Source organism: Platichthys flesus, chromosome 13, assembly GCF_949316205.1.
Source record: "Platichthys flesus chromosome 13, fPlaFle2.1, whole genome shotgun sequence".
Taxonomy (NCBI): Eukaryota; Metazoa; Chordata; class Actinopteri; order Pleuronectiformes; family Pleuronectidae; genus Platichthys; species Platichthys flesus.
In genome coordinates this window covers 11,028,986-11,044,380 of record NC_084957.1, presented here as the reverse complement: position 1 = coordinate 11,044,380, position 15,395 = coordinate 11,028,986, and the positions used below count along the sequence as shown (strand labels likewise).

The 15,395-nt window shown below is 40.3% G+C and overlaps 1 protein-coding gene across 1 annotated transcript; it reads left to right on the top strand.

Annotated features, from left to right (window-relative positions):
• The first annotated feature begins 2,320 nt into the window (after nt 1-2,320).
• LOC133966833 (coiled-coil domain-containing protein 138-like) lies at nt 2,321-15,009 on the top strand. Its single transcript, XM_062401865.1, has 15 exons — nt 2,321-2,447; nt 2,880-2,919; nt 3,598-3,712; nt 3,785-3,885; nt 4,227-4,393; nt 4,632-4,769; nt 5,162-5,281; nt 5,706-5,783; nt 5,906-6,025; nt 6,525-6,677; nt 6,807-6,923; nt 8,334-8,529; nt 10,732-10,902; nt 13,241-13,379; nt 13,646-15,009. The coding sequence occupies exons 1-15, from the start codon at nt 2,364-2,366 to the stop codon at nt 13,770-13,772; spliced, it is 1,866 nt and encodes a 621-aa protein (XP_062257849.1). The 5' UTR covers nt 2,321-2,363; the 3' UTR covers nt 13,773-15,009.
• Nucleotides 15,010-15,395: the final 386 nt, after the last annotated feature.

The window sequence follows — 15,395 nt, the reverse complement described above, 5'->3', positions numbered from 1 at the left end:
TTGGTCCCATGGGAAGGCTCAAGTGTTTGTCAAAAGGAAAATAAACCTTGGGGGGGGAAGACGCTAACTGCCGGCCGCATCCCGTTAGGGTTGTTTGTGACAGTTTCTACACAAACACTTACAGTACACAAACAGCTGCGTGTGAGATACAGCGGCCTCGGGGGTCCATAAACTCCGATACAATAAAGAGGAGGATTATACTTGATATAAGCATCCCACTGCTCAGTGGGAATCAAACCCAATTATCTTATCCTACCATTATTTGCAGTTATATTGCTTTTCATCAAAATGCAATATGTGACAACAGAGACATATACTGGAGCGTAGAGTCAAGAATGCCATCTTTGCTCTTTAGGAATATCTCCACTGATTCTCTCCGACCCTGCGTGTTGTTTTAGTTTGGTATTTGGCTGCAGAGAACCATTCATAATCGAAACTACTAAGGTGGCTAGTGCTGTATCAGTGGGGATTTTCCATTGACTAATAAGCCTTTAACTTTAATCTGGACTAGGAATATAGCCCTGTACGTTAACCCATGACCTGATCATGATTATCCTCTGACACACAATCCACCAATGTGTCAGATATTGTCTCTTTATGGCACTAATTGATAGAACAGCCCTAAATGAACAACTTGTATCAAAAATTAAAATAAAATGTATGTAATTTCCATTCAAAGTGGACAAAGCAAACAGCTCCTGAATCAAGATCACTTCTTAATATGTTTGTCTTCTGATTTCTCTCGGTGTCAGTGATACCCTGCAGGGACAAAGTGATGGAACATGAGGAAGTGTGTTAATGGCGCTGGCTGCTAATTAGCCAAACAGAGAGAGGGGGCATTAATCGTGGAAGCCTAGTTGTAGGTCATTCAAGTCTGGCTGAAACTTGGCACTGCCTGCCCCGGACGTAATGGCTAAATGCTACGCTAGTGGCTAGTGAGGGACTCGGGGTGCAATGAGGTTAATCTGTGGATACCCTAAACAAAGATGGACTCAAATGTCTTTTTCTGCAGCTCCACTGAATGGATCTTTGAATTTTGTTAAGTGCGCAGACAGCGAGTTTGCATTACTGTATCCTACCATTCATAACTGTGTCATCAGCATGTTCTAAAATCATCACTAAAATCAGAAATTCAGTTATTCCCAAACATTTTTAAATGTATTTCTTTGAATGGATATCAGCAGTTCAAGGGGCCTAGAATACTTTGAGATGTATGGTTTTTGCTGTACTGTATGAAGCACTTTACAGTATATTTAGACTTAGACTTAATTGTCTCTTAGGGGAAATCACAGTCATTTTAGTGCAATCCTTTTCTCTTGATATGCTTTCAAACACAGACCGTTTACGACACGACTGGGCCTTCTCAGTGGGATGCTGTTATCCATGATGAGGCACTGACGCCTGCTGGCTCATTGGTGAAACTACACTGTGTCTGAGTGGAATAGACCCTCCATCCATCAGCCTCAGAAAAACACAGTTTGCCTCAGGGACATTAAAAACTGAAATGAGATCAAATGTGCACATTTATATGCCTAATAGCGCTTCTGAAAACCTTGATAGTCTCTTTCTTCTAAAATGCAATATAGCTTATTGAGGTTAATCGTCTCACTTTTGACACTCTGACATGTTGACTGATAATATGCTGATACCTGATTATAACCCTGTTAAAAGCCTGTTTTAGAAATGTAGGGAGACCTATAGAGTTTAACTCCCAACATTTTAGAAGGATACAAATATAGTGAAATTAATGCAGCCCGACATGAGATGGAGGTCATGGCCAAATCATATGGAAATGAGAATGCAATAGAACAAAGGGCTTCATTGACTTCATAAGAGATGGAAGGGACATAGTAAGTATAGTGGTCATATTTGTTTGTATTTCTCTGACTGTTTGTTTCCCCCCCCCCCCTATTCCTTCGTATGCCTATTGGCTCATTGTTGAAGTTGAAAAAAAAAAAAAATTTAAAAAGGAACAGGTTTGCTTTTTGTTTCTAACCAATGATGCAGAGATGGCATCTATGTCCTGCTGCCCCGCTAGATGGCGCTACTCGTGGTGTGAAAGATGCTTGAGACATACATACACACACACACACACACGCACACACACACACGCACACACAAACACACGTAAACACACGTACGCACATACGCACACACAGTAGAATACATCCATAACGGAAATGTGATGATGAGAATTTCAAAATAAATAAACTCACGTAGCAGACGAACAGGCACATAATTATAATACACGATTTATTCTGAAATTCCCCACCGGAGGTTGGTTTCGCTTTGACGTTACTTGACAGCGTGGGCAGCTGAACGTGCAGCTAATCAAGTCTGAGGAAGTCGTAGCAGCGGTAACTATGAACCAGCAGGTTAGAGACACTGAGGCAGATGTAGCTGTGGAGAAGCTCAAACAGAAATATCTGGAGAAGAAGAGGAAACAGGTTTGAACTATGATCATTTAACGATCAGAAACGAGACACCCCCGTGGTTACAGTAAATACAACAACACGTCAGTGAGATTACTGTCACCAAAGCAATGCTAGCGTGCTAACACTGTCGCGCTTGTGACGTGTGTTTACTTTTACGTTAGCTTACCAAGTATAAACACAACGGCACTAGACTTGAAGAAAACAAAGAAACTGGTTACTGCCACTGTTAACCTAGTCAACTCACCAGCTCGTGTTCTTTGCTAACTGTGAACAACTAGTTAATTTGTGCAAATTTGCTAGGTAGTTGTTGTTTATGCCCTCATGAGCCAAAACAACCTTTTTTAAAGTTGTATTTGTCGTCTAGTAGCCATGCTTATAGATATAACATACAAGTCCATCCTTGATCTGTAAATGTTATATGAAATATTAATGTTTTTGTTTTAGCTGCCACCTTCAGAAGACGTTCCCTCAGGAACCAGTGATGGTATGTGAAACACGCATGATCCTTCACATGGTGCTTTGACCTGACGGGTTCTAGATTCAGTCACCATCATTATGCACACTCTGTCCTATTCATAACTAGGGTGGGATTCAGTCCAGAGCATTTTCAACCGCCCCTTATGAACCAAAACCAAACCAGTTACATTCACTGGATTAAGATATTTGTGTCAGGCAATTTAAAGGTGATGACACCTCATTTTGCACATTCAAACACTTGGATTCAATTCACCATTTATTGAACTGATGGATGCTTTATATGTACAATAAGCACATTTAAATCCATACATTATCATCTTTGCCATTAACAAGATAATAAAAGATACATAAAGTCAACATGTATCTGAAGTCTCTTTCATGAACAGATTAATTTCCTCTCAGGTATAGTGACCACTGACCACGAAAAGTAAGGGTCTATTTAGAACTAGTAAATGTCAATACAAAAGATACAATTATCTCAAACTATAGCAAAATAAGTTGAAACAAACTTAGTGGTGGCTGCCTGGTCTCAAATAATGGGAATTGTTCAGTCATCTTATAACAAATCTTTAATCATATAGTTTGTTTTATGTGACTCGTCGCATCACACTGGTCTCAATCCATTTATAATTGACTGACATGAAAAAAGGCCTCTTTTAACATAGCTTTGTTTTGATTCTTTTAGAAGCAGTACAAGGGCTCATCTTGTCCCACAGACCCAGACAACAAAGCAAGGAGTTGAAATGCTACAGCAAAGCTTTAAATGAGCTGTTCAAAGCAGTTACCAACCACCCTGAACAGTAAGTTGTGACATTACAGTGCTATAAATCACAACTGTACATGTTTGTGACTGGTAAGATGTCTTTTCTCAGGTTTGGTAGCGGTCATAATAGTCTGCATGGGAGTAATGAGGACCTGAGTGAGGACTTTGCAGCTGCCCCACTACAGGACTCTCAGCTGTTCACAGAGACAGGTGAGTGTGTTTCAGAGCAGGGTAATGGTCAGTTTGTGACTGTTTGTGCTTTCTTTGGTAAAATGTAAATGATAACTGGTCACTTTTAAAGCATTCTCAAAGGAGCAGCTGATACAATAATTTCCTGCAGGAAATTATTTAAAATGAATGACTTTCCTTGACTTGATGAGGTCTTGCATATAAAATTTGGGCTTGAATTTCATTAGACTAGTTCTTGCAATTCAATTTCTTACTTTCCTATTATTGCAGAAATTTCAAACTGTTCTTCCCAGTCCTTCTCTTTTATAAATGCAGAAGATAATTGGCAATCCTTGGACTCTACTTTACCTCTATTTGTCCAGATGTGACCCTTCCATCCTGTCTGGATAATAGCCCTGGGTCCCATGATACTGAGCCAGACCGAGAGTTGCAAAGACCAATCAACCCTTTCCCTGACTCATGCTGCTCCTCATCCGTGGTACAAGTAAAGGTTTATCAGGAAATGATGACCATCTATGAACAGCTAAAGGTGAGAGGGCAACTTGGTGTAAGTTCACTGATGTGGCACCAGACGACGCTTAAAGATATGTATCCATCGTTACACACCAACTCAGAGGCAGAGAATGTTATGATACAACGGTTCTTGTGTGTTTTTTTCTCTCCATTTTGTTCCCCATAATGGTATTTAGTGATTTGTCAGGTTCAGTTTGTGTTAGAGAGGGAATGTTGTATATAAATGATAGTTAAAAGTGCCTGTGTGTTTACAGGCAGAGCGACACGGCCAGCAGCAGTGGGAGAGGGAGCTGCATGAACGAGAAAGAAGGCTGAAACAACAGGAGGAGGCTTTTGGGAGGCTGGCCGGAATGGAAGAGCTGCTCCATACTCGCATACTGGCTGTAGAGGAGGTCAGACAGACACAAAGACTCAAACCTGTCACATTTAACACAAGGGAAGAATTTTTTATTTCTTTAACCACACATTGTTCCCATGTCTCCTTTGGGGAAGTAATACTATAGTCCCCAAACACAAACGTCTACTAAATACAGCTAAAATAATTATAATTATATCATAACATGTTTATATTTATTTTCCCATGTGATGTAAAAAAGTTGACAACACACTGCTTCAAAGCCAAATCTAACCGTAAATTGACCCGTAAATTGGGGTTGCAGGTATAAACCAACCAATGAAATAAATAAACCAACCTATGGTGTAGACAATGTTTATTAGTCTAATTGAACCCCAGAGTTGTTTCCATGAAGAGCAAACAACATAATCTAGCCTGACGTGTTATCAGAAACACCAGCAGGAGCTCAGCCAGCTGCAGGATCTTCTTCGAGAGAAGAGCAAAGAGAACAAGAGGCTCAAATCCAGCTTTGACACCATCAAGGAGTTGAATGACAACATGAAGAAACAGGTCAGAAGTCTTGATATTGCATCTGTAATAAATACACTGGTCAAATATTCATTACATAGAGGGATGCAGAGCAAAGATCATAACAAGCTATTCAGTATGTAGACCACTAGAGGGCACTACAGCACAAACCTCTTGCATTTGGATGTTGAGTAGTGACAGTAATAATAATAGCTTTGCTCATTGATTCATTCTCTGAAGTGCTTCACAAATATAAAATGATAAAATTAACATTGCATTGATTTAGGGTCACTGGGTTTGCTCTTGTTTCTTACGTTTTTGTGTCCTTTGGAACTTAGAAGTAGTTTGTTGCTTTTGATCGTAATGTCTCTGCTTCAAAAGCTAATTTGTTAGGAAATATAATAATTGATCTTGTATCCCCTGGTTTTGCATGACCTTTTGATATTCACTGTTTTTATATCAACAGCTGAATGAGATCAGTGAACAGAATAAGAAGTTGGAGAGTCAGTCCAAGAGGGTGCAGGCTCGACTTGAGAACCTTCAGGTAACAACATATCAACCATTTAACAAGTTAAACCCAGTTTATGGCATATACGAACACAAATGTTTGGTTAAAATTGAAAACAGATGATCTTTCATACATTAATTGACCAATTCATTTTTTAGAGGAAATATGAACACGGCATAGCATCAAGAGGTTGTCAGAAAGAGAGCATCCAGAGCATCCAGAGTATTAAATCATCCAAAAAGGAGAGAGCTGCTGCCCCTGGAAGACCCAGCATCAAGGTATTTTAACGTGTGTGTTACAGTTAAATGTTCTCAGTATCAGCAACATTTGCCCCAGTTGATGCTTCATTGCTTCATTTGATTGTTAATGCGTTCATTGGTAATCCACTGGACGTTCTGCATTCTAGAGGCACTAGGACATATTTTCAGATTGGAAACTGTATCCTCAAATCTCCACACTCCACCCCCTTTAGCTGCATGATAAATCACAGTTTAAGATTTTATTATAACTTTTTAATGAAGATGAATATACTGCTGAATATCAATGCATTTTTCATTTAAACGTCATTTTCCCCTTCTTTCTTCAGAGAACACTGATTGAGTTAAACTTTCAATGACCGTGGTTTTCACAGCAATGATCACCTTTAGGCTCCAGTATGAAATATTAACATAATACGCCTGCATGTCCTATGACTGAACAACAAATAGTGAGAGAAGGTTGCAGATGACAAATTTGGCAATAATGTTTTAACCCTTTATTTGATTCTCCTTCCTTTAGGGCAGCTCCAGTCCCACCTCACTAAAGCTCCTGGCACTTTTATTGGACTGGGTCCTTGACAGACAGATGTTCTCCTCAGTAGCAGGAAATGAAGGGAAAGGTGTGGGGCAGTGTCTGCCTCCGGAGGCTGTGCTCAATGACAGATGCCTCAAGGTGGCGCCTTCATTCCAGCTTCACTCTGATCATTGAATTTTGTTACAACTCTCATCAGTCACCTATACTGTCATGATCACAAAAAAGTTTTATTGCAGTCATGATCAGAAGTTTTCTTTGTTTGCTCAGGTGCTGCCGTTATTAGCAGATCAGCTTCATCACACACCTTTGTCCGAACCTGACCTCCTCCTCAACCTTCTCCGCCTCATCCACTGGGTCTTGAGACACATGGACAACAGCACACAAGTAAAGATATCATTATTTCAGAGGGTAAAACTAGCTACAGGATGCTTAAAGCAACAATAAAACATGACACCATGAGATATCCTATGTAGTGTCATTTTGTTATTTTTTCTCAAATACTGTAAAACAAAAAAATGGTATGCTTGTTTACATACCATTTAGGTGGCTGCCTAGTAAAAGGTGATTTCATGCATTAAAACTTAAATTTAGTTTTATTTAAAAGAGAACATTTATTAACATATACATTAACCACTATGTGTAAATGTGTCAGACTTATCCTAGTTTGCTTTGCTGGAGAGCAACATCCAACCTCTTTCTTAATCGATGATCCTTTCTTAGTTTCAGTGTTTGGTCCTTACAGAAGGTAAAAGTAACTGTACAGAAAAGCTGCTGGTTCTCTTTCACAACATCCTACCACAGAAACCAGTCATGACACACAGTTTTCCCTCGACACAGAGAGGAGCACACATGCACTCCAAGCAGGGGATATCCAGTCTATCGTCGTCTGGAGATCCTGTCGAGTCCCATCTTGTGTTCCATCGAGAGGCGTGGCTATCTGAAGTCCCCTGTCTGTGTCTGTGCTTTGAACCAGAGTCTGCACTAGAACAGGCTGTTCCTGTGTTATGGCTTCAATGAGGATGTGTGTCGTGCTCAATTGTACTGCCACATGGCAAGAGCCCCAGCCCAATAACAGATATCGGCATCAGCCATTGCTGGTTGATGGGTTGATGGGTGACAGGACAACCTCACTCTGACACTACTTAATTGGCTTGATAACTTGCTGCAATCTCCATCTTATTCGAACCAGTATAACACCCTCCAGCCCATATCCCCCATCTAAACTCTTAATTCCAGCTATGGGCCAGGCTCCATCCGTCAGCTCTGGACCACTTCTGCTCTCCCCTCCAGCTCCCGAGCTCCAGTACCCTTCTCCAGCCCTCTGCTGCAGGGAGGCTCGCCCCTCTGTGTTTGTTTGTCAGGCCATGTCATATCTGCTCAGTGACATGCTTGATGTTTAACCGGAATCACATGCTCCCTTATTAATGCAACATGTGTTCACTTTTAAGACAAAAACCAACCACTATTGGGGCCACAATACATAAATGGAGGAAGGAAGATGTTATTTAAACTCTTATGGTAGACAGCGACATGTAGTGAGTTTGAAAAAGCTCCAGTTCTTTGGGAATACACAAATCTTTGATGGTATCTGTATCTCAATGCATTGATTTATTAGCTGCTGGCTCCCTGACAGGCAGACCTTGTATTTTTTTTATACAGACTTTGAAGAAGCCGATTATAGTCATATCCATATTTTGGACTGTTATATAACAACTAACTGGATGTGGGCACAGGTATATATTATTTTGGGTGATAACCAATGTGTTTAAACCAATACATGTGTATTTCACACAGCATGTAGCCCTCTCTGCCACTCTGCGACGGATAGGAGAGGAAGTGTCGAAGTCAACTGCTGTGCTGCAAGATCCAGACCTGCCCAAGCCCTGCAGTGTGACTGCTGGACCGCTCAGGAACTGTCCCCTCTACAGGAGCACCTGTCGTCACACGCGTATCCTCTCCACCCTCATTATCCTCCGCACCGTCACACAAGGTAGTATTACTGAACACACTAGTACATATTGTATCTTTGGCATTATATTTGAAAAAAATAAACAGGTGTCAAGTTGTGAGTTTCAGCAAGATGGTACATTAGAATTTAAACTAATGAATCAGCAGGAAGGAAATATATCACTGGCACTGTCCCATCCACATAATAGCTCTTTTTGTCCATCCAGGAGTCACAAACCCAACAATGTTTCATTATATTAGTAATCAAAACAATAAATAATGTAAGAAGAGCAACAAATCCCCACATTTCAGGAAACAGCAAATGATTTTACTTATTAAAATGATCAGTTTTCTGTTACCATAGCTTTGAGATGGAATCTGAATTTTCACTCATGATAGATTTCCACTTGGGATATGCTGAAATTTGTGCCTGATGAAAAAAACCAGGGCACGGTTGGTATCACTGACTGAATTGAAATCAAAACCAAGCGGACATAAGTCAACAGTAACAACAGTTATAAATTATATTGGAGAGCTCTAGACTTTGGTTTTAATTTAGATACTAGTCAAAAACTGGATGTGATATCCTGCTCTTGTTAATGGGAAGATGATGAAATATTATGGGTTTCAAGTTATTTATATCTCAGCAAACGGTAAACACACATGTAGCAATATCTCTATGAGTCAAAAAGCTGATTTGAAGAAAATTAGTTGAAGGTGAAGATGTGGTTGGTTTAATTTAACTTGGACCTTGAAAGTATGAGCAGTACATCTGTTAACACTTATCACACCTTACTATGTTAGCACCCCACCTGTGTAGGTGTGCAGGTGTGAAGCCACAGACAGGGCCTTGTGGTTATCACACTCACTTGCAGTGCTGTGTAAACTTCTCATTTCAATTAAAATTTCCTTGGTGGTGTTAATACAATTTGAGGGTAAAGAGGCAGCTGCAGCTGAGAAGTGCGTCACTGCACTTTTCTGTCTTAACCATAAGTCTTTTGAGAATTTTGCCTAATCATCACAAACCATGGTAGACATCTGAAGGCCTTTGCTGGGAATAAGCCAACAAAAGTATTTTCAGCCCATATGGGGCGCCACAATACAAATACCCAATATATGTACCTCAAAACCCAGTGGTCAAGATTTCCCAAAATTAAGTGGGCCGGTTGTAGAAGCATAATAAATTCCCCAAAAAAATAAATCAAATGTATTGAATGAATGAAAATGGGTATAGACATTCACCTTCTCCAAAGGATAAATTATATTAACCTTCATTATTCTTAACTTTCAGGCACCAGCTTCAGGTTCAAATGTCAGTTATTTTAGTGCTTTGGTTTGTTACCACAATGTGGAGCTACATTGCACAGAAAAGGCAACACATGTATGAGTGAGGCCATTTCTTCGATGATCATCTCATAATTACATTTTAAACAGAATGAGATGTGGCATGATCTGAGTGTTTACAAGTTTGGAAAGTGTGAAACATCTCAATCGGTTGCATTGCAAAGCTCATTTTAATTAAAAAGGGATGTCGAGCTTTTAGCTGCATTCCCTCTGCCCCCTGACCTCCCACACTATAAAACTCAGGGCACACACAGCGGACGCAGCCTCCATTTCCTGATGTAGTTCGGGAACTCTCCTCGAAACTGACCTTACATCTGCTACTGATGCTTTGGGCTCCCTCACTATGTCGCCATATAAAACGATTTTCTGTCCATCTGCTCACCAGGTTGGCTTTCTACTCTTGTCTGGATTGATGTGAAACCAGATTAGTTATAATAGTGAGATGATTCTTACCCTGCGTATATGTGGGGGTATTATCCAATAGAAATATATTCTCTCATGTCAGGTGGTATAAATCTCACGTATCTAATTCTCAGGATTATTTGATTTGATCGCAGATCATATGTTTGATTTCGACGGGTGTGATGGATTTTGGACTTAAAGTGAACAGCAGAAGAATGGCAGGCATTATAACCAGAGTGTTAGTTGGGTAAAGATGTGTAAGGATCGGTGGGGGAGTAATTTCCTGTTGCTGAGCAGACACAACGATAAGAATACAGTATATATGACCGATATAAGATTTGTCTCCCTGGAATTATTTCATAATTTATCTTGCAGTCCTAATCTGTGCCCGCTGAAAGACTATATTGCCATTGCAAGAGGAAAATGACTCTTACGTTTAATGTAAAACAGAATCAAGAATCTCTTTATGTGAATATGCTTCTTTTCATCCTGTCTGCAGCTGACGTGTTGGCCCAGGCTCTGGACAGCCTCCACAGCGAGCTGACAACCGAGGAGGGCCGAGGCCTGTTCATCCACTATGGAGGAGTGTGTGTGCTACTCATTGTGTTGAGGGCGGGCCGTGGCTCACACGCACCTATAAACATCCTGATGCAGCTAACTGAACCGTCTCGTAAGCATGTGCCCTGGAACTGCTGTGTAGGACCATGGACTGTATATAGAGATGGGCGATGTGTCTTTACATTCTCCCTCTATCTGTAAATGAAGTCAAAATATCTTGGATACAAACAAGTCCATCATTTTAGTTTAGTCCATGTCCCATCACCATATACAAGTTTAATCGAACTGTAAAATTGAGCGTGACAGTTACGCTCTGTGTGGTTTTCCCGAGACAGTTAGTGCTTCCATAGCACCTTACCTGTGACCTCAAGAGTCACTTTTAAAATGACTCAGTGAGCTATGCCTGAAAAATCATCTGTGGTTGATGAAGCCTTGAAAGCTTCTGTAATCACTCAGTTTTATAGACTGTCTTTACTATCACTATTTACTTTGATTAATACCAGCTCCTGCTGCAGTGTCTCTCCACCCCTCCTCTTCTTATGAAAACCACATGTTATATGTACAATTTACTGCAGAAGCATCAATCATAAGCACTGGTCAGGCAGGTTTACGAGTTGAGCGCACAAAACTTTGGACGTCCACCACCTCTGGACTTTTTTTTGTTTGAAAGACTCGTTGATGTAGATGGACGTGGAGGAGAGAGCAGCTGCTGTGTGTTTGCATGGTATAGCGTTTTTTGGCAGGGATGTGAACCATATCATTTAATACTGCTGTACGCTAACACACAGCAGAGCTGTACACCAGAGGCAGCTGAGGCCAGAGCTGTGCGTGTATACATAGTTGTGTATGTCAGGGGGACTGTAAGTCTAGCAAGAATGGCTAATGATTATGTTTTACAAGCAGTAATGAGGGAAGACGATAAAGGGGCGAGGGAGAGGGGGAGAGAGGCTTACACCTGAATATTGCCAATAAAACAAAACAAAGAGGCAGACAGGACTTCTGTGGTCCTACTGCGACAACTTGACGGCTTGTATAAAGTTCAGTCACAAACTCAAAAATTCACAAAAACACATTTTGTGATTGGCACAAAGTGCAACTCGAACACTCTCTGGTAACAGTGTTTTACTGGCTTTGACTGATGGTAAACAGTGGGTGCATTAACCAAACTTCTTACAATGGATTCAACTTCCCTGGTCACATATGGACCCACTTTCTGTGTATATTTCCATTCTTTTCAAGCTCGCCACAAAAGAGAAGATGTGTTTGCCGTTGTATGTTTTGATAGTGTTTAAGTTTCACGTTTCTTACTATTTGTTTATCACTGCACCTATGTTATTAATCATGAACGCACAAGGAATCTGTGGGTTGTGGCACACATTTAAAAGAAGATCAGAATAATCAAAATCAGAAGACCGGGCTTTTAGATAAGATGGAAAGTAAGTTATTTTTGCCCATGAACTTGTACTTCAATTTTACTGTAAAAAACAAGCTGGTTGTAAACAGCTTTGACTTTTCTGTGACATTTTATCACATCCGCTCTATGCAGTTGCGAGCTGGTGTATTGTAATTTTCTTCTTCTTGCTGAGCAGTTTTTTAAAACATTTTTCCTTATTGATTTGGAAGCAGAGCATGAAATGGGAAGAGAAAGCGAGGAAGTTAAACAACAAAGAGCCAGGTCGGAATGGAATAGGCGGCTGCTGCAGTAGGGCTCAAGCCACCGCTTATCAGGCACCGTGATTTTGTTCCTGGACCAAACTATCCTGTCCTTCTTTGTCCTTCTCTTTGTATCAGATCCTACCTGTCTTATCCATTCTTATCTGAATCTGATCCTCCTCTTCCTCGTCCAATCTTCTCCTGTGATTTAATGCCAACAGAGCCGCTGTACCATGGCGCTGCAAAGAAAAAGGCCCTCTGTGTCTCCGATTGTATTCCCTCATCCACATACGTGCTTTCACACAGCGAAGAGTTGCTTGTTTGAAGGAGCAGGAATGTGACTTTAGTAGAAACAAATGTTTGTTTATTAAGAACCGACTAATTTTAGGATTCATGAGGTTGACATTTGCTCCTATTAATGTAAAAAATGTGCAGCTTCCATCTGTGTGGATTGATGCTGATGTCCTTCTTCTGTTTCATCTCCCTGTGTGTGAGGTTTTTGTTTGATGAAGGGAAGGTCAGAGTTAACAGTGTCAATATGGACGCTCTTCCAAATACACTAATCCCAGAATCCTTCTGACCAGCATCTGTGTCCCTGTCTCATTCAGTTTGATCGTTTAGGCTTTTCATGGTTTGTTTGCGTGTCCATGTAGTTTTCATTTCTATGCAAATTTAAAAAGTATGACCTAATCACTTCCATCTCTTCAGAAGTTTTAACAAAAGTCAAAAATGTGGTGCTCATCAGCAAAACGGTTTTGTTAAAAGTTCTGTGTTCCCTTTGCTTTGCCTGTGTGCAGGCTACCTGAATCCCTTCCTGGAGGCTTGTAGCTGTGAGGACTTTTTCCGAACAGCATCCCAGCTCCTGAAACACCCTCGTCTGGAGCTCCCATCACTGGAGAAGCTTTCTATCCTTCTGCAGAAACTCTCCAGCGACAGGTAGGCACAGTGAAACACACCACTCATCGCTGTGCTGCTGTGTGCGTCTTATTATTTCCATTGTACATGAATGCTGCATAACTTTTAAATGTATTGGTCGTTGAATTTGTCCGATTATTTCCACTCTTTTCAGCTACTGTCAGGTCTCGTCACTCCCTCATATTTGTGTAATTATGCAATGTGTATAGGGATATTTTGTCAGCACAGAGTGAAGACACGTGAAGTCTTTTGACTGACTGCTGGTTGTTTGGTTTCATTTTGTCCAGGAAGAACCGGCGTCTGTTTGAGCTGAGCTCTCTCCACCTCCAGATACAAGAGCTGCATCACAAAACCGATCCCACGCACACTTTCCTCTGCCTCAACCTTAGGTCCATTCTCCACAACCTTAAATAACACACAAACACACACACACACACACACACATCTGCTGGAGTGGAGGGTTTCTTTAGAAGCTCAGATTAAGTCCACCCCAACAGTAATTGCTTTATGTCCGACTGTAAAGTTCCTCTGCGCTCCGTGCCTCTCTATAACGTACGCACACCCACATTCTTTATTTATGTAGCAATGTTTTTGAAGTTCTCTTGTCTGTCAAAAGTACTTTAACGTTGTGTATGTTGTGAGCTTTGTGACTCCTCTTGTTTTCTGTGTCCTAGGAATGCTAATCTGATGTTTTTGTGTTTTCTGTGGTGGAAGACCTTGTATAAAATGAGTGTCATGCTTCTTAGGGGCCTTAATGGGAAGAGACTGTGACTAGGAGGCATTTTAAGGCAATAAACAAAAAAGAACTAAAGAACATTTAAGATCGGACTGCATATAAAAATGCCAAACTGCATATGTTTTGTATCAACATCTTATTTGTTTGCATGGGTGGGTTGATGGGAGTAATAGCCTCAGTATGGGACACACTGGTTGTATTGGTTGATGGGGAGGGACTGGAACAATCACAGCGGCTATTTAAAATATATTTATAGAAAACCAATGGGAAGTGCTTGACCACTCAGGATTACAAAGGGTGACTTAACTTTTTAAGGCCCCGGAGTATCTGTATTCCAGAACCCAGTTAAATTCTAAAAACTTTTTCAGGTCAGGGTTCTAAGAGGCTGGGATTTACTGGATAGTGTCTTTGGATCCCTTTTATTGTAGACTATTTTATTAATTGTACTTGTACACTGCAAAGCCCTTGAATTGAGCAGGAATGCAGAATTTTGAAAATATAACCCTGAAGAGTAAACAAAGCCAGTATCACATAAATTCACAATTAATGAAAACGAACATTTGATGCAGGAAAAAGCTTGGTTCTGGGGGGAAAGAGTTAGATTGAGATTCTGTTGAGACTCGGGTCTAAAGAAAAGCTTTCTTTGATTTTAGTTTACACAGGGTTCACACATGCATCTGTTATTTATATCAGTTCTGTTAAATAAATTATGCCTAATGAGTTTGGTTGCATAGATTATATGTGTTTTTAAAGCATTTGTTCGTGGCAGGATTACACAAAAACAATCTTGGTGTTGAAAAACAATTGATCCACTTCAGCTTTTCAAAAAATGTGTGAATTTCTCAAGTGCTTATATAAATGAATAGGATTTTTTTGCAGAACTTGATAATAAAAAAGTATTTTTATTATTTTTTACATTTCTGTGCACATTGTTTCCATCTATTAGAGTACATGTATATGCAGTATGGTGATAAAGTGGTCAATCAGCCATAGAATACGCACTACCTATGTGCCACTCTAGTTTTTATTTGGTTAATTAATGGGCATAATATTCCTGTTTAAATCAAAATTGAGAAAAAGCTGTATTTTCTCAGATTGCAGACAGTCAGTGTTTAACCTGGAGGCTTCAATCCGCCTCCTGGAGAAAAAAACCTATGAGAACAAAGATGTTTGAAATGAAACGTTCTGCCAAAACAAATGCAACCTGTTTTAGATGCTTGAGTTGAAGTGAATCCTCGAGTGATAGCAGACGCTTGCAAACTGTTTACATGTGCACAAAGCATTATGGTTAATATAATACA

Bases quoted from the DNA above. Each gene is read 5' to 3' on its own strand.
- LOC133966833 (XM_062401865.1), top strand. From the start codon at position 2,364: ATGAACCAGCAGGTTAGAGACACTGAGGCAGATGTAGCTGTGGAGAAG. The intron at 2,448-2,879 runs GTTTGAACTATG...TTTTTGTTTTAG, and splicing joins TGGAGAAGAAGAGGAAACAG to CTGCCACCTTCAGAAGACGT. The intron at 3,713-3,784 runs GTAAGTTGTGAC...GTCTTTTCTCAG, and splicing joins GTTACCAACCACCCTGAACA to GTTTGGTAGCGGTCATAATA.